Genomic DNA, 18,395 nt, shown 5'->3' with positions numbered 1-18,395 from the left:
TTTGCAGCGTCATAAAAGGAGTTTAAACAAATGAGACAACAAAGGATATTTACACACCAACATATATTTATTTATTCATTAAATTATTCACAATTACAAAAAAGTCTGGTGGTATTCAAATGAAGTGTGTCAAGTTAGAATGATAAGATTGTGATTGACTTTGAGTTCGTTGAATGTTGGATTAAAATGAACACATTTACGCCACTAATTTTTCATTAAAATATGCTTTAAATATGTTAAAGTTTTTGAGCAATGCAATGTATGAAGTGTGAAATGTGAAGTGGAACGTGCAGTACCTGAAGTGTAAAAGTACACACACGACTCAAGTATGGATACACAAAAGTAATAGATGAGTAACAAAGTACCTGTACTAAACAACTGTTCACTAAACTGTAAGAAACAATATTCACTATTGATAAGTTATCTCTGAAGTGATTGTTAATAAATGCAGTAAACAAGCCAGGCTGCAATAAATTTGATCAAAAAGTGTTTTAATTGAGCAAATTTAGTTTAGTTGTTTACTTATTATCATTATTGGTTTTATTGGTTGATTCTGTGAGTATAATTTCAATCAATAAATGAACTGATAATTGTGGAAGTTCTTCAGATGAAGTGGAGCTTTACACAATTTGGCTTCATGTTTGCTTTTATTTTGTAAATCCATGCCGGAAGTGTTAGCCCGGTTGGAATGCGGTATGATTATCGGATGTTGCGTCACTGCTACTTTAAAGCCCGTCGAGTCGACGGACCCGAGTAGAACCAGGCCGTAAAATCCGGGCCTGATGGACTGTTTCCGAGCCTGAGACCCGGACCAAAATCCTGGAATCGACAGGGGACTTCCTGGGACCGAGACCGGACTTACCGTGAGGCAGGCAACGCTTCCCCGGAGCGAGTCTCCGCGGTGACCGGGTAGGTCTCGTCCGTCTGTTGTTGTTGCTGAATCGGCCGCGAGCAGAGTGTGTCGTCGGGGAGTTCCGGGGCGAAAGCTTCGGCCTGCGGACCTGCCGCTGCCCCCCCCCGGCGACCTGTGCTCCGAGGGAGCGGCGCCTCTGGCGACTGCTCCTCCGGTTGTTGTCCAGACCCCCGGCCGCCTCCCCTCCTCCTCCCCGGCCTGGGAGCGGCTGGTTCCGTCCGTTAGACCCGGCGTGGTTCTACCGGTCACCGCTGGATCCAGCCGTCGGTTCACAAGCACGTAGGTGAATTTGCAGACTCGATCCACCGCAACTCGCCTCACTCACGAACTTTCATGTCGGCGAGAAAGTTTGCCGCTTCATCCGGGACCTTCAGGTCCAAACCGAACGGTTGACGGGTTCTAGTTCTCCTTGATTGACAGACATGATGACGTACTGGAACATGGAGGCTCTCCGGTTTGCTCTCTGTCTCAGGAGTTCTGAGAGCAGTCAACGTGTCCGGCTGCAGCCTGGCCGCGTGACGTGTGTGTGACGTAGCCGAGGAAGGAATCGTCAACATCAACAAAGCTGAGCCACTCAAACTTTACAGAAACAACAGAAGCCGCAGGGTCGGACGAAGTCCAGGACGTCAGACCGAACCATCACGTTTGTGTAGTTTCACATCCGTTCGGTTCTAAATCAAAGTTCTGGTTCCGTCAGCAGCTGGAATCCACTGAACCTGCGGTACCGCTGCAGTCCTCAGCCATCAGAACCACTAGGCGTTGGTTCATTGGTCATTATTGAGGTGAAAGTTTTCATCGGTACTGATTGGAGGTCAGGTGACCCAAACAATCTGACATCATCTCCTCTAACTTGGGTGGAAGGTGCTGGCCGTGGCCACGCCCCCTTGGTGGCAACCTGAGCTCACAATGTTGGAGTAACTAACAACCTACCTCAACAACTCCAAATCAAGGGGGGGGGGACGGCGGCCATGTTTAGTGCGAGCCACCTAGGTGCCCTGAATTAAAACCTGATGTGACCTGCTGAGGCGGTTTCGGTCTGGATCGAACAGAACCGGGTTGTGATTTCGTCGGAGGGGCAAACGCAGCCAGAAGAGACGTCATAATGAGCCACAGACGTAAATCCTTTCAGTCATTTTAGTTTTGGAAAGGTCCATCACGTGGACAGCGAGCTTGACGCCAGGCGTGCCTGTCAGGATGAGGGGCAGTGCATGAGCTGACGAAAGAGGAATGAGTTTCATTTTTTTAGATGAATAAAACGGCTGCAGTCAGAGGAGGAGCAGGTTGGACAGGAGGAGGCGTGGCGTTGGGAGGCGGAGCAGCTGCAGCAGACACGCGGTCCATTTGACTCAGGAGCAGAACCGGGCCGAGACCCTGATGTGGGCCCTCATACGGGAGCGTTTCCAGCACCGGGAGAGTCACCCAGGTCCGAGGCTCTAGGAACATGTCAGGATGTCGAACCAGAACGACAACCATAGCGCGCGTGTGTGTGTGTGTGTGTGTGTGTGTGTGTGTGTGTGTGTGTGTGTGTGTGTGTGTGTGTCACACTGCTGCCAGTCGGCAGCTCTGAGGTCATTTCAGGGTTAAGAGGCGAGGGAATGTGCAACGTCCTCACAAGGAGGGCTGAACTAGCTAATGAGCGTGTGTGATGGTCTCCAGATGTCAGCGGCGTGGAGGCCCCACGCACGCACCATGACATCACACTCAGCTGTCTCTTCCTCACACGTTTGCCAGCTGAAGGTGCTGATGATGTCACTGGAGGGGTCGCCGGGGGCCGACCCATCAGTCACATGTCGTGTTTAACTGCCTGACTCTTCGTCTCCACCTGTAAACAACATAAGAAGCTCCAGCTTCACTCGCCGTCGTCACGGAAACAGAATCCCTTTAGAAAGCGTCATCATAGAAAGGAAGTGTAGCATCAAGCCCCAAAGACTGAAAACTGCGTTTTATGTTAGAACTGGAAACGGTGGAATAACAACCTTGGGAACGCGTCGCTGTGGGGGGGGGTCGGTGGACATGAATATTTCAGCGTTACCTTGGCTTCCTGGTGTCAGGACTGATGAGCAGGTGAGGGAGGCGGTGGCGTCTGAGGTGGAAATGTCAGATTTATTCACTTCCTGCTCAGCTGTGATGACAGGAGGACATTACATAACACACACACACACACACACACACTCTTGGTGTGGGGGAGGCAAAGTCGCATGACCATGAAAACACACTCGGATCCTGCAGACGTGGGGTTTGTGTTTACCTCGAACATCTCTGCTAAATAAGGAACTGGCTGAAGGGGAACCAGAACCCCTGGAGGAGCTGCTGGGTTTGGTTCTGGTGAGGAGGTTCGCCCTCGAGCTCACTGGTTGTCCGGTCGGTGCCTGCGTTTGCAGGATTATTTACTAGAATCATGGCAATAATCCCAGTTTAAGATCAATCCTGAGTACTCACCACAGCAGTTGTGTTGTTAGCGTAGCAGCTCAAACTGTTTATGTGCTCAGGAATGTTAAAGCAGGGTTGTTTAAAGATATCTCCTTGATATTCTTGATTTTCTATTTTCTTCTTCTTCATTTTAGATTGTTTTTACTGTGAAACGGAGCACTGCAATCCAACAATTTCCTGCAAGGAATAAAGGGTTTCTGACTGGATTATTTAGCTTTAGGGGGAACACTGGGGAACACCAACTTGTTGCGGTCCCTGTTTCTTTCCTCTTCTGAGCTCCGCTCAACCGTCACTGCTCCTGGACGGTAGGACACAGAAACCTCTGCTCGCGCTGGAGGCTCGCTGGGAACCACCAGCATCAGACGACCAAGATGTGTTAGAAATTGGAGAAAAAAAGAGAAATGAGACTCGAAGCTGTTAGCGTAACGCTAGTTGTTGGCATGCTAACACAATTGTTGCGGGTCCAAATGGAAGGCTGAGTAAGGCCTCCCACCGTGGTGGGTGGCACCTGGCGCCGCTCCGCCTGCAGGTGCTGCTCTGCAGGTTTGCTTCGTTCTCGTTCTCTTTTCGGGTTTTATTCATTTTAACGTTGTTTTGGAGAAACATGACAAGATGTGTTCCTCAAGGTCGTTTCCTGTTTCCTGCAGGCTCCTCCAAGATGGCCGACGCCAGGGTTACTTTGTCGCCAGCTCTGCGGTCTCTCCACCTGAGCCCCTCCCACACAGCCCTCCCCCCTCCACCCACCTCCTCCCCCACCACCTTCTCCTGCCCCTCCTCTCCCTCCAGTGCCTCCTCATCCTCATCTTCCTCTTCTTCCTCATGTTGCTCTGAGAGCTCATCTGACTGCCCCGGCCACCACCACCATCGCCACCATCACCCCCGCCCCCAACTGCAATTGCCCCCACCCTCCAACAGCGAGCAGCCATCCTCGCCCAGCGCCAGCCCCCGCAGCTCCAGCCCCAGCGGGAGCATCGGCAGCACCGGCAGCCTCGGCAGCAGCAGCGCCAGCGAGGGCATCGGCAGCACTGGCACATCCAGCGGCGGTGAACCACGTGGCCCCAGCCCTCCCCTCGATGTCATCTCAGAGGAGGCCATGGAGATGGACCTTGGGGTTGACCAAGGTAACTGTGACATCACAGCAAACATAAATAAGCAGGTTACTATGGTGATGGTTTACTGCCACTGCGCCCAGTCAGGAAAGTAGTTCCGGCAACGTGTCCTCATGTTAAACTGGTATTCATCACCATGGTTACACACAACCCTCCTGATATTAATGCAGGCAGAGACGGAGCTACGCTAACACTTCCCACCCACAACCAGTCATTGTGCTAAGCTAACTAGCCTGAGTCTCAGTGACTGAGCTATGCTAACACTTCCTACCATTCGTCCAGCAGCTGCAGTGTCATTGACAACACATCTGACGTATCACAGCAATGACGCACAACTCAACACAACCTGGAACCAGCTGAGAGTACTCAACTGGTTCCAGGTTCCTCAGCCCATCAGAAGGTCTGAAGAACCAGTTTGTGTGGTCCAGTTTTGCCGCAGCTTGAACATCTGGACTCAAGACCTTTTTTATTTTGGAGTTCTGGTCTCTGAGGCCCACAGGGTTCCATGTTGTCAGGGCCTCTCACCCTCCCGGTCCTAGAGCTTCTGGTTCTGGACTAAATCATCAAGACGTCCAACACATCTGTGCTGTGAGGCACCGCCTCAAGGCTCCTGGCTCCTTCATCGTCTTCTAATGTCTGAGATCTCTGTTTGCTACTTCCAGTGATCGACCCGGAAGTGGCTCTGAAGGCGTGCCAGGAAGTTCTCCTCAAGGTCAAACAACAGAACAAGGACGTACCTGAACAGCAGGATGATCAACAACAACAACAACAACAACAACAAGAACAACAAGAACCAGCACCTCACTTCAACAACTCGCCAGAGCGCTCCAATCCCAAGTGGCTCATCAGTCCAGACACCAGCTCCATCCAGGAGGAGGATGAGGTGGATGAGGAGGACAGCACTGTCCCAGGAGACATGTCCCGGGCGGAGCCATCCGCTCCCGCCTGCCCGGAGTCTCCTCCGACGCCATCATCATCGAAACAGTCGTGGCTTCTGCGCCTGTTTGAGTCCAAGCTCTTTGACGTCTCCATGGCGATCTCCTACCTCTACAAGTCGAAGGAGCCGGGGGTGCAGGCGTACATCGGGAACCGCCTCTTCAGCTTCCCTGACAGTGAGGTGGACTTCTACCTGCCACAGCTACTCAACATGTATGTGCACATGGACACGGAGGTGGGCGACGCCATCCGACCGTACCTGGTGAGTCTGCACGTGCCGGATCAGGAAGGAGGAGGAGATGCGTGTCTGATTGTAAGTTCCTGTCTGTGTTTGTGCTGTGCTGACATGTGACCTGCTTCTCCCGTCAGATCCATCGATGCAGCACCAGTATAACCTTCTCGCTGCTGTCGGCGTGGTTGTTGGGCGCGTACTCCTCCGACATGCACATCTCCACCCAGCGCCACTCCAGAGGCACCAAACTCCGTAAACTCATCCTCTCTGACGAGCTCAAGCCCGTCACAACCTCCTCCAGCGTAAACACTCCACGAGCAGTTTCGGCATCAGACAGCCCAGCATCCTCGCCATTGCACCGCCGCTGTCATCGGAGACACCACAGCAGTAACGTGGAGGCCTCGCCGTCGCCCGGCGCTGCTCAGGACAGCTCCGTTCCTGGGGACGTAGAGGTGTTTGTTTCCCCGTCCAGGAGGACCCACCAGAGGTCCAAATCAGATGCCACCACAGCAAGCGGCGGGTCGAGCGCCGGCCTCCGGCGCACGGGGAGCAACCCGAAGGTGGAGGCGGTCCATGAGGAGGTGAGGACACGTCTCTGTTGCTCTGTGGGGATCAGAGGCGTTGATCTGCTGGTCGATCAGGTCAGTTTATTCTTCCAGACATGGAAGTCATGTGTCCGTCTGGCGTTACAGGTGGATCTGTGGCCACTGGTTGTTCGGTGTCACTGGTACCACTGGAGTTACTGGTTGTTCTACTAGTTCTGTTGCTGGTTATGGGCCTTGACCTTCACGTAGTTGTTTCGTTGAATGTAAGAGGAAAAGTCGTCATTGCTGTGATCATTCCGGAGCCGTCGAGCTCCGCCGTTCAGCTGAACTGCCACATTCTTGGCTGACGGTTCAGTCACGTGCAAAGTTGTTGCAACGTGATTGGCTGAGAGCCACATTGGGTCATTCCTGCCATTTGCGAGGGAGAGAAAACACTCTTATTATCACCGTGTGTCCCAGAGATCCTTCAAAATAAAACTAATGAGCTCTTTATGATCCGATTTGTTATCAGAGGAGAAGAGAGAGTTCCTGCCTGGTCAACGAGCAGGTGGCCGCATCTCAACGTCTGCGGCCCAAAACAATTGAGGACAAAAACGTGTCTGGCCTTTTTTCTTGACAAGTAAACTGAAAACTTAAAAAATAAAAACCCTGGAGACAACGAGGCAGCCAAACTCAGCAGCTGATCTCAGATTAGCCGACAGTTTCTGGTTCATCAGCAGAAGAAGCACTTATCAGCGCCACGATGAAAAGATCTCCTATAGATCCCGTGTCATGTGACGGGTTTGTAGGGTTCAAGTGACCTCATGCGTGTTTATCTCCTTCAGAACGGAATCAAATTTTTGTTTGCATCTTGTTGACTCTCCAGGTCACATGGGACAAACACTGGTCTTCTTCTCTTAACATGTTGAGTTTTAACAACCTGATCAGATGAGACAAAATTCATGGTTAGTGCAAATATAGCAGGAAGTGCACTTCCACAATAAAAGTATGGCTGCTGTTTAACCTCGGGGAGTGAAATGTGAGATTTAGGGTGTTTTTGACTGTAAAAACCTGGTTCCTTGTTTTCATCACAGTGTTTGCTTACGCAAAGAATCAGATCAGACATCTGATCCGCCCTGAGGAGCTGAGGCAGGAAACAGTCAGACATGTGACTCCTGGCTGTCCAGGTGTCAGGTTGCCGCGGTGATGGAGAGGAGGAGGGGGAGATTGAAGAGCGGGCGATGGCTGATGCAGGATGCCGATATTTTTGTGTTAGTTTTTCTGATCACGTCCAAGAATTTTATAAGAAAGACACAACAAAAAACTGCACAGGCCCCTAGTGATGACATCATAGTTCTGGATGGAGCCGTGACGAGGTGGCCCGTTGAAAGATGTAAATTCATTCATGTACAACATGGAGGTGAACTCACGCGTGTACTTGGAAGTCCACAACAAATTCTCCTGATGCAAAGTTTAGACCTTTTCCTCACGAGTGTTAAACCTGGTGAGGCCCTGCGTCCACTGCAGTCATGTGACCTGCGAGGAGAAGCTGACCTGTTCTCTGGAGACAAAAGCCTGGTGTCAGTGGGATTGTAGGCCAGTGGGAGGGGCTTTAAAACAGGAAGCACAAAGGTACGCTGGGTCTTTTCAAAATATCCAACAAGCTGATACATCTAATGGAGGTTGGAGTTGTGTGAGGTTGGTCTGATGAGCCCATGAAGACGGCGCTCGGAACAGGTGAAGGTGAGCGTTTCCCTCCACCTTCGAGGGAACGTTGGAACCTCCAGTCAGAAGTAGAACGGTGCCAGTTGGTAATCAGCTGATGATGAACTGGACCTGGACCTGACCTGGACTGGTGCCGTCTGGTCTTTGTGAGCCACTGCAACAGGATGTCATGCCGTCACGTGTACAGTGACATCATCGAATGGCTCCCGCATGTATGACACCACGTCCCTCCTGCTGCTGTTCTCTGATCTGATTACTAGCTGCGTCTGTAGCCGCCTGGTGCTGAGCGGCTGATGTACAGAGAGCGTTGCTCGTGAGAGTAACCAGTTGATCAGTGGAGCCGATGAACATGTTGCTCGTGTTTGTGTTTGATGCTTGAAAGGCTTCAGGTTCAGAGTCGCTGGTTGATGTAAATTCCAGCTGTTTCCTCGTCATGTGACCTTTCAAATGATTAAAGTCGTTTCCTGCCGTCTGAGTTTCTTCTGGAGAGTGAAGCGGTCCGTTCCTGTCTCTGTTGGTTCTGCAGAATCTGGGTCACATAAACATCTTCACCCTCCTCTCCTGTCTTTTATTTCCTCCCCAAACGTTTCCATGTGTCCGACCCCGGAGCTGCCAAACCACGCCCCCTCAGCGCTGCTCCTGGGTGGAGGCGTCTGGGGGAGGAAGGATCATGTGGCACTCAAGCCGCCTCTCGGTCACATGACTACAGCAGAGACAGAAATGATGCAGCAGCTCAGGAAGACCTGAAATATGAGTCAGAGCGCTGTCAGTGAACGCAGCCTCCCAGCTGCAGTTTCCATGGAAACCAGTTGTCAGCGTGGCGCTGTCTGGTGGACAGACATCATCAGAAGTTTTGCTTCATCTTCTTTCCTCTGGAATTTATTTTACAATGAAAGAAACAAAACTGTTAATGAAAGCAAATGAAGTAAAATATCAGTTGTGCAAATGAGTCAGAACGCCCTGAAAGAGGCTGGCGCTGGCGCCGATGCAGACGCTGGCGTCTCCTCTGACTGGTCCATGTTGTTTGCAGCCGGATCGCCTGCGTCCTCAGCGGGAGTTTGTCAAGTCTCTGCTGGGCATCGGGAAGCGTCTCGCCACTCTGCCCACCAAAGAGCAGAAGACCCAGCGACTGATCTCCGAGCTTTCGCTGCTCAACCACAAGCTGCCGGCGCGGGTGTGGCTGCCTACTGCCGAGCACCAGCACCACGTCTGCCGGATCCCCCACACGCAGGCCGTGGTTCTCAACTCCAAAGACAAGGTGAGCGGACGCACACCAGACGCCAGAACAGCTGTGATCAGCATCTGGTTGACTCTGTTTGGTTTGTGGTCACATATCAACGGACCTCTGCTGGACTTGGTGCTCATTAGCAAAGGTAGCATGCTAACATCCTGACTTTACTGATTTGTAAAACAAGAACAAAATGTCAAATCTGCTGATCTGATCAGTTGTTTGGTGGATTTTGATGTTTGTAAAGATACTGAAGGTCTCCATGTTTGCAGATGATGACTTGTTTTCTGTTAATTACAGGAGCTGCATGCTAACGTGCTTTATTCTACCACACATTATGTTGACCAGCTAGCTTGGAATGCTAATGTTTGTTAATTAGCAGTCAGCAAAGTTTTTCAGGTGTTTTCCCTTAAAGTGAGAATTTCAATTTTTAACTTAAAAGTAAAGCTTTTATTGGCTGGAACTCAAAAACCAGTTCAACAACCTTGGCAGCATTGAAGCTGCGATGAAGATGATGATGAAGGTCGTCTTGTTTTGAGGCCAGAGGGAATATTCGTCTGCACGTCTCACAATCATGTTCATTCTGTCCCTCTTCACCAGGCGCCGTACATCATGTACGTGGAGGTCCTGGAGTGCGAGAGCTTCGAGACCTCTGCCGTTCCGGTTCGGATCCCAGAGACCAGGATCCACTCTGCTCGGTCCGCTGAGAACCTGGATTGTGGAATCAGCGCGGCAACTAACGGAGGCGGTGGTGGAATGACGTCAGAGCATCGGACAGGAAGTTTCTCCACTGTCCCAAACTACGACAACGACGACGAAGCTTGGGCCACCGACGACATCGGTCAGCTGCAGGTGGAGGTATGACATCTCGTGGTTTCTCCTCCTGAACCTGAGCGACTCCTGAAGGTCAGTTAGAGGACGTGAGGAAGAGCCACTGTGTACTCGACTAAAAGAGGAGAAGAAGAAATTCAAACTCCACTGAACTGTTTGATTGTAATGAAAAGATACATGAAATGCTGGCGTGTTGAGATCTGTGACTGCATGATGCAGCTCTAACGTGTGTGTGTGTGTGTGTGTGTGTGTGTGTGTGTGTCTGTCTGTCTCAGATGGAGGCTCAGACCAGCAGCAGTGACAACATCAGTCAGTTTTCAGTTGACAGCATCACGAGTCTCGAGAGCAAAGAGCCGGTGTTCATCGCCGCTGGAGACATCAGGTAAACATCCCAGGCCCCGCCCCTAAACAGAACCAGCCCCCCCAGCTGTACATGAAGTTAGTATTTTTAAATGTTGTTCAGACCTTCATTCTCAAAATGTCCTCACAAACATATCTGTGTTGCTGTTATTCCTCAGACGGCGTCTGTCAGAGAACCTCGCTCACACGCCGACCTCCTTCAGGAGGGACCCTGAGGACCCGTCAGCCGTGGCCCTCAAAGAACCCTGGGAGGAGAAAGTCAGGTGGGTTGTTTGCTGCTTCGAGCTGAACCCTCCACACAGTTTCTGGTGGCTCCTGACGACACCAAAGAGCATCCTCAGACGTCTTGTCATCAGAAGCAGCCGGTTCATAAACCCGGCGCTAGCGGCGGGAAAAAGTTTGACCATTAGAGGTGTGTGTGCGTGTGTGTGTGCAGGCGGATCCGTGAGGCGTCTCCGTACGGTCACCTGCCCAACTGGCGGCTGCTTTCAGTTATTGTGAAGTGTGGAGACGACCTGCGCCAGGAGCTGCTGGCCTATCAGGTCCTGAGACAGCTGCAGGTATGACATCATAACCCCCGTGACATCATAACTCCCAGACATCATGGCACTGTTGGCCTTCACTCTCTCTCTCCCAGGTAGAGTGAGAGACTCTACACTCCATCCATCCGTCCTTCCATCCATTTTCTACCTCTTATCCATTAAGGGTGGGGGGTGGAGCCTATCCCAGCTGACATTGGTTGAGAGGCGGGGTTCACCCTGGACGGGTCACCAGTCCGTCACAGGGCCATCAGGAGCAGTTAGGGGTTCAGTGTCTTGCTCAAGGACACTTGGACGTGGTCACCAGGGGGAAGTGAGGGACGGCCACTCCACCTCTGAGCCACGCCCCCTGGACTCATGAACTCTCCATCTTTTTCCTAAAACCTTTTTAGAAGTTTTTTTTTCCGAACATTTTCATTACAGAGGGTTTGTAGAAGAAAAATTGAACGTGTCAGAAGATCGAAGCGTGTTTCCTGGAAAAAAATCAAATCATTTTAAGACAAAACATGTTTTTATTGGCTTCGGGGTTTATTTCCATCTCTCGCTCATTGTTTGCACGGCTTCATCTTCCACAGCTTCTCTTGTGCATATTTGTGGGCTTAGATGTGTAGTTTTCTGTCACACGCTGCACGACAGCGCCCTCTACCACAGGACAGTGAACACTGATTGCCAGAAATGGCGGGGAAGAGTTAAACATGAGAGATTCAGCACATTAAGGTCACATTGTCACTCTGACGCCAGCGTGATGTGTGTTTGTGTCGTCAGTCCATCTGGCAGCAGGAGCGAATTCCTCTGTGGATCAAACCCTACAAGATCCTGGTGATGTCATCGGACAGCGGCATGATTGAACCCGTCCTCAACGCCGTCTCCCTGCACCAGGTACGTCAACGCACACGCTGGATTCTCGCGTGACCTGATGCGAGGAAATGTCTGGAACTCACCTGGCTGGTACATTTCCTGTCTCCAGGTTCGTAAGCAGAGTCAGCTCTCGCTGCTCGACTACTTCCTGCAGGAACATGGCAGCTACACAACCGAGGCGTTTCTGACGGCCCAGAGGAACTTCGTGCAGAGCTGCGCAGGATACAGTCTCATCTGTTACCTGCTGCAGGTGAAAGACAGGTGAGACACAGGCGTCAAAGGACGACATCATGGAAGCGGGTGCTTTTAGCTCTGAATAAGCTTAGCAACAGAACGTCAGAGCATCGATGTAGACCCACTGAAGGCCAACTCTCTCTCTCCTCGCTCCTTGGGGCGTTCGGCTCACAGCGCACCAGAGAGGTGGACCACAAGAAATGAAAGGGAGCGAATGAGGTAACGTAGCTGATGTGGCCGACCACGAGACCGCGTGGTCCAGTACTTGCACTGTGTTTGGCCAGTGCCAACAGAGCGTGTCAGAGACGAGGTGTGTTTGTGGTCCAACAGGAAGTGGTCATAAAGGAGATGAGGTGTGTTTGTGGTCCAACAGGAAGTGGTCATAAAGGAGATGAGGTGTGTTTGTGGTCCAACAGGAAGTGGTCATAAAGGAGATGAGGTGTGTTTGTGGTCCAACAGGAAGTGGTCATAAAAGAGATGAGGTGTGTTTGTGGTCCAACAGGAAGTGGTCATAAAAGAGATGAGGTGTGTTTGTGGTCCAACAGAAAGTGGTCATAAAAGAGATGAGGTGTGTTTGTGGTCCAACAGGAAGTGGTCATAAAGGAGATGAGGTGTGTTTGTGGTCCAACAGGAAGTGGTCATAAAGGAGATGAGGTGTGTTTGTGGTCCAACAGGAAGTGGTCATAAAAGAGATGAGGTGTGTTTGTGGTCCAACAGGAAGTGGTCATAAAGGAGATGAGGTGTGTTTGTGGTCCAACAGGAAGTGGTCATAAAGGAGATGAGGTGTGTTTGTGGTCCAACAGGAAGTGGTCATAAAGGAGATGAGGTGTGTTTGTGGTCCAACAGGAAGTGGTCATAAAAGAGATGAGGTGTGTTTGTGGTCCAACAGGAAGTGGTGGTGTCAGGGACGAGGTATTGTGACACAGAGTTGTTCCTCTAGACTGGGGTTAGACTGATCCTCAGGACTCTGCGGCTCCGTCTAACTCCTGATTGTGTCTCCGTCTTCATCTGCAGACACAACGGAAACATCCTGCTGGACTCTGAAGGTCACATCATCCACATCGACTTTGGCTTCATCCTGTCCAGCTCTCCTCGTAACCTCGGCTTCGAGACGTCCGCCTTCAAGCTCACCTCGGAGTTTGTTGACGTGAGTAGCCAGTTCCAGCCGGCGGGTCAATCTGGACCTGATGGCTCACAGGCTTATGAAGGTTCTGGTTGCTAAGAGGCGCTGGCAGACAGTCAGTCCGGTGTTTGAGGTGTGTTTAGGACTGCGAGCAGTTTGACACACTGGCTGGTGCTCATGTGTCGCAGGTGATGGGCGGTCTGGACGGAGACATGTTCATCTACTACAAGATGTTGATGCTTCAGGGTTTGATCGCCGCCCGGAAGCACATGGAGAAGGTCCTGCAGATCGTGGAGATCATGCAGCAAGGTAACACACACACACACACACACACACACTCGCTCTACAGAGATTCTGTCAGTCCTGAAATCACGACCCTCCAGCTAACAATCACGCAGCAGGTGAGGGTGGAGCTCTGACCGCTGCCATGGAAGGCCGACCCTCAAGGAGAACCCGATGTGATGTTTGTGTTCATCACTTCAGAGTTCTTGTTTGACTCCTGCGTTGTTACTTTGATTGTTCACCGTTAAAACTAACCAGCAGTGAAGGTCCTGGTCCGTCCTCCTGACTGGACCCGGGGCTGGACCGCGGGCCTCCTGGAGAACCATGACGTGCGTCTGTTTGCTGAGTCTCTGGAGCTGCTGCTTCTTCTTCTCTTGTTTCTTCTTCTTCTTGTTTCACAAGTCCAGTCCTGTACCTCATGTCAGCGAAAACTGATTGCCGGAAAGTCTCATCAGTTTTTTCTTTTGTGTTAACTTCCCGGTCATGTGCCCCCCCACCTCCACCCCCCAGGGTCCCATCTGCCCTGCTTCCACGGCTCCAGCACCATCCGCAGCCTGAAGGAGCGCTTCCACATGTCCCTGACGGAGGAGCAGCTGCAGCTGCTGGTGGAGCAGCTAGTGGACGGGTCCATGCGCTCCATCACCACCAAACTCTACGACTCCTTCCAATATGTCACCAACGGCATCATGTGACCTGGAGGCGGAGTTAAACGTCTCCCACAATGGGCAATTTCCTCTTTTCTGCTCGACTGAAGTTTACTGGATTTATTTTCTCGTTCGTCTCGCTGATGCTGCATTCAGGTGCCACTGGGAAAATGCAGTATCTGTGGAGGAACACTAAACTGTCTGGAAGCATCCAGATGTTGCTACCTGACAGGAACTTTTACTGGGTTCTACTGGATTTCATTCTGCAGCAGAACGTTTGAGCTCGATGGTGAGCGCCCCACGCCGAGCGGGAGGCGTTTATCGTTTAACTCTGATGCTGAAACAATTTGCTGCCGACCAAAAAGTCGACTCATCAGATGAATGGACGCTTGGGTCCTGGTCGACGGGGAAGTTTTGATGTTTTTGTGAGACTTTGCTGAAGTTGTTAGGGGAGAAGTGACATCACATGACCTCATTTAACGAATTCGTCCCACGTGACTTCACACATCCTGAAGGTCCGTCAGCTCATTCAAAATCTAGAACAGTCTGATTCGTGTAGCAGACCTGAAAACATTCGTGTTCCCGTATTTATGACTCGGCATCTCGTTTTCACAGTAAAATTTATTTAAACTTTTTTCGAAACGTCCAAGATGTGAATGCTGTTTTTGCAGTGAAGTTTAACAGAAACTTCCAGAATAGAAAAAAACCCTTGAAACTGCACTCTAAAACATATCAACGAGAACTTTTTATGAAAGAACAAAAACAATTAATTTAATCTCCAACTGTTGGTCAGCAAATGAAAGCGGTGTGAAACTCTGGATCCTGGTGGTGAAACTGCAACCCGTTTCAGCTGAACCGTCGCGTCAGAGGCCGATGAGGACTGGCGTGAACGCCAGCAGGTCGCCAGCATGCAGCGCTGCGTTTGTTCTTGAAGAACAGAAGCAGAAAAACTCCCTGTGAAGCACAACGTGACCTCCGTGTTGTTTTTTCACTCAGCGGTTTTTCTGTCCCTTTGGCACAAAGAAAGAAAAGACTGAAACATTTTCACTCTTTGTGAGACGACTTCCTCCAGATGTTTCATTTCAGTGGATTTTTTTATTTTCACCAGACATTTTTCACAAATCAGAAAAATTTGAACATTCGCATGGTTGCACTTTTTTTTTCCACACTAAAAATGTTTGTCGTTTCTTACAAATTTAAGTCGCCGAGTCTGAAACAGTTGGGCTGAATCCCTGTGGGCCTCAGCTGGGTGTTGAGATTCACCCTAACCAGGCGTATTAGCTTACTAGAGAGTAGCATTGGCAGCTAACTTTGTGTCACCTAACGCTAGCAGTATGTCTTGATGCTAGCAAACCTGCGCCGCAGCCGTCGGTAAACATTCATGCCAACAAACGTGGTCAATTTTAATATCAATATAGTTGCTAACAAGTACGCTAACGTTGCTCCACCCACATGCCAAATGTTTTTAACCTGTGAGGAAGAAAAGTTTTTATGAGTTGATGAAACGTCTGGTTTGAAAGAAAAATCGACTGAATATCATCTGTCCATCTATTTAATCCACGTCCGATGAACTCATGTGATTCTCTGGTGTTCTGTGGTTTAACAAAAGTCCTTGTTGAATTTCAAAAGAAAATTGTCATGTTTTCGTGTTTTTTCAGTCGACATGCTCACTACACATCATGTTCAGGATGCTAACAGCAACAAAACTGTACAGTGTGGAATTTTAAAGGAACATTTTCTTGGATGCTTCATCAACGTCTTCAGATGGAGTTTGGAAGTTTCCTCACCGTTTTGAGCCAAAATGGCAGCCAGCTTGAAGGGAAACTCTTTGTTTTCAACAGATTTATGCAACTTGTTGTCCGTGTTCCACTAACTGTACATCTGTATTTAACTCTGAACTAAACATGTGTTACATGTCTGTTACATATATTGTAGATTTAAAAACCGCTTGACATTCGCCCTCCCTGATTGGCTCTTCGATACATTCCTGTGACACCAGCCAATCGGGAGGCAGCTGGCTAAACGAGCAAGACTGATTGTTTCTCCGTTGTGACGGACGGGTCAGTTTTCTTTACGAGATCAGCGATGACCAGTCTCCTGGATATGTGAATGGTTTTTTTTAACTCCACAAAAACTAACATTGTCTTTCTTGTATTGATCAGATGTTTCTAGAAGCTTCGACACTCACGATGATGTAATTGATTCTTCCAGTGGCTTTATTCCAGTAAGATACAGCTATCAATCAACGTTGGCTGAGAATCAAGGCCATTATTCGTGTCTTTACAGAGTAGCGGCAATGAGCTTTGAAATTTCTCAAATCTTCTCGGTCGGCAGTCTGGGATGAAGTAATCAAATAATTGATTTGACACGTTTCGGAGGTTGTCTGGTGACGTACCACGAACGTTAGCTTTAGCTGAAGTGTCACCAACGTAGGCTGGGTTCAGTCATCGACTGTAAACACTGTCATAGAAGACCAGATGCTAGCCAGCAGGCTAAACGCTGCTCAGAGCGACTGTCACAGCAGAGCAGTGGCCTGTTGACCTTAGCTAACAGGCTAATTAGCGAGCTAACAATTTCTTCTGGCAGTGTTTGTAGAGCACCTTTGTCATGTAAATGATTAATTATCAACGCAGGGAATATTGATGACAGCAATTTGGTGTAATGTTGAATAGTTTAGAAGAATATGAACTTGAGCTCTGATGCTAGTTTGCTAGCTCTGATTTATCACTTGAATCTGAAGGTAGTAAAAAACCAAGTCCTGACATTTGACTAAGTTTGTTTGCTGTTAAATGATGTGAAATGGAACTCTCCTCCTTCCAGAGGTTTTGTTTGGCAGAAGCTTTTTTTTAATCATGTTGGCTGATATATGTTTTATCACTATAATACAGCTAGTAGCTACATAACCACAGAGCTGCTAACTAGTTAGCTAGTGCTACTTGAACTTAATCATGGAAAATTTGTTCCCAAATGGAACTTTCTCGATCATCTTTAAATCATTTTCACTGATAAATTAATTAATATTCACCTGCTGTTCATAATTATCAATAGCAGACAGTAACATTTGATACTGGAATAAAGTCACTGCTGTCACTGTCGTATGATTGACAGCTGTCAGTGAAGGGATTTTTTGCCTTTTTGGACCACTTTTGAAGAGAAGCACAGATCACGTGATTGTCCGCTAGCCGTTAGCCTGCCAGCCGTTAGCTGTTAGCCTGCTAGTTTATCCAGAGCTCAATTGAGCAGCAGCTGTGACTAAAGTTTACCAGTCGAATGATTTGGACAGCGACTACGTGCTCCGTCCTTTCCTTTGTGAATTTGTATGTAAATGAAGTGAGTTTGTTTTCCTGTGAGAAAATCGATGCCTTGAGATGTACAGACGGTACAAACTCTTTATCAATGCAACCGGAGCGGGGACGGCGTTCTAAGTGCTTTTATATGGTATCTGCCTACGTTCACACTGCAGACATCGTGGCTCAGTCTGATTTACCGGGGGCGAACAGCTCAAACCACAGAATCTGATTGACTTGCAATCTGACTTCAGTCTGAACAGTCGAGCCTTGAGACGGTTTAGGATCTACTTCTTCTGTGGTGTTTACTTTGGCAGCTGGCTGACCAGCCGTTGTGTGCTGCTGCCACCTACTGGTCTCTAACATCTGCAGGGCAGCATGCTGCGTGACATCGTAGGTGGTGTCCGTCCATGCATGTGACAAACTCCTCATTTGAACAGTGAACGCGAACATCTAAAGCTTGCAGTGTGAACGTGGCTGTTCAGCGGCTCAGAGGCGGGGCTCAGGCCCGTCGTCTTTTCCTCGTCACATTTTCACAAGAGCAATAACTTTGCTGGTAGCAAACATGAATCCAGACGTAACCACTAGCACCTGATCCTCGGTGTTAGCGACCATCCACTTCAGTGACAGAAGAAACCACTCGCGAGTTTGAAACTCGTCTCTGCGACTGAAACCTTTCATTGCCTTCTTTCTTCCTTCCATCAGCTCAAGAATTTCAATGTGAAAACTCTTAAGTGCATTTATTCTAATTGAAAATCGGTTTTGTGTTGTTTGTAAAGGATCCTTGATATGTTTCATTTTTGTTGGTACTAAACACTAAACCATTAAAGCTGCACGGGGCTCCTCCACTGTCTGGTGACTTCCAACAACACGCACAAGAACCACAAACCCTTCTGATGGCGCGGCATCTTCCCGCCTCTCACAGCCGTCTCAGGTGAAGCGAGTTGCTTCGTTGGCTGGATGATTGTTTGCGTCTTCACCTGAAGTACACACGTGACCTCAGCGCTCACTGCAGTTTTAGTGGACAAGGACGGCCGTGACTCCAGTTCGCAGCTCTCGACTCCTTCAAACGCGGCGGTCAAGGCTCATCAGGTTTTTTAACGAGGTTGTCAGGTGTGATTGAATTTAACCCTGCTGACC

At 49.5% G+C, this 18,395-nt stretch overlaps 1 protein-coding gene across 2 annotated transcripts; it reads left to right on the top strand.

Moving 5' to 3' along the window:
* The first annotated feature begins 562 nt into the window (after positions 1 to 562).
* LOC147240240 (phosphatidylinositol 4-kinase beta-like) lies at positions 563 to 18,088 on the top strand. Of its 2 annotated transcripts, none has more exons than XM_086193326.1 (14): positions 563 to 909; positions 3,991 to 4,464; positions 5,115 to 5,650; positions 5,758 to 6,201; positions 8,900 to 9,127; positions 9,698 to 9,955; positions 10,204 to 10,310; positions 10,447 to 10,551; positions 10,725 to 10,848; positions 11,593 to 11,706; positions 11,795 to 11,946; positions 12,934 to 13,066; positions 13,231 to 13,351; positions 13,835 to 18,088. In XM_086193326.1, exons 2-14 carry the CDS (start codon positions 4,002 to 4,004, stop codon positions 14,014 to 14,016), a joined length of 2,967 nt encoding a protein of 988 aa, XP_086049452.1. In that variant the 5' UTR covers positions 563 to 909; positions 3,991 to 4,001; the 3' UTR covers positions 14,017 to 18,088. The 2 variants fall into 2 exon arrangements, with proteins under 2 accessions (XP_086049452.1, XP_086049453.1); XM_086193327.1 differs by lacking the exon at positions 563 to 909 and adding an exon at positions 3,805 to 3,886.
* The last annotated feature ends 307 nt before the right edge of the window (positions 18,089 to 18,395 follow it).

The sequence above is a fragment of the Aulostomus chinensis genome, chromosome 22 (assembly GCF_037954235.1).
Source record: "Aulostomus chinensis isolate RoL2024-O1b breed Wild chromosome 22, RoL_Achi_v1.0, whole genome shotgun sequence".
Taxonomy (NCBI): domain Eukaryota; kingdom Metazoa; phylum Chordata; class Actinopteri; order Syngnathiformes; family Aulostomidae; genus Aulostomus; species Aulostomus chinensis.
This window is presented reverse-complemented; position numbering and strand designations above follow the sequence as displayed.

Bases quoted from the DNA above. Each gene is read 5' to 3' on its own strand.
- LOC147240240 (XM_086193326.1), top strand. From the start codon at position 4,002: ATGGCCGACGCCAGGGTTACTTTGTCGCCAGCTCTGCGGTCTCTCCAC. The intron at 6,202-8,899 runs GTGAGGACACGT...TGTTGTTTGCAG, and splicing joins TGGAGGCGGTCCATGAGGAG to CCGGATCGCCTGCGTCCTCA. The intron at 10,311-10,446 runs GTAAACATCCCA...GTTATTCCTCAG, and splicing joins ATCGCCGCTGGAGACATCAG to ACGGCGTCTGTCAGAGAACC.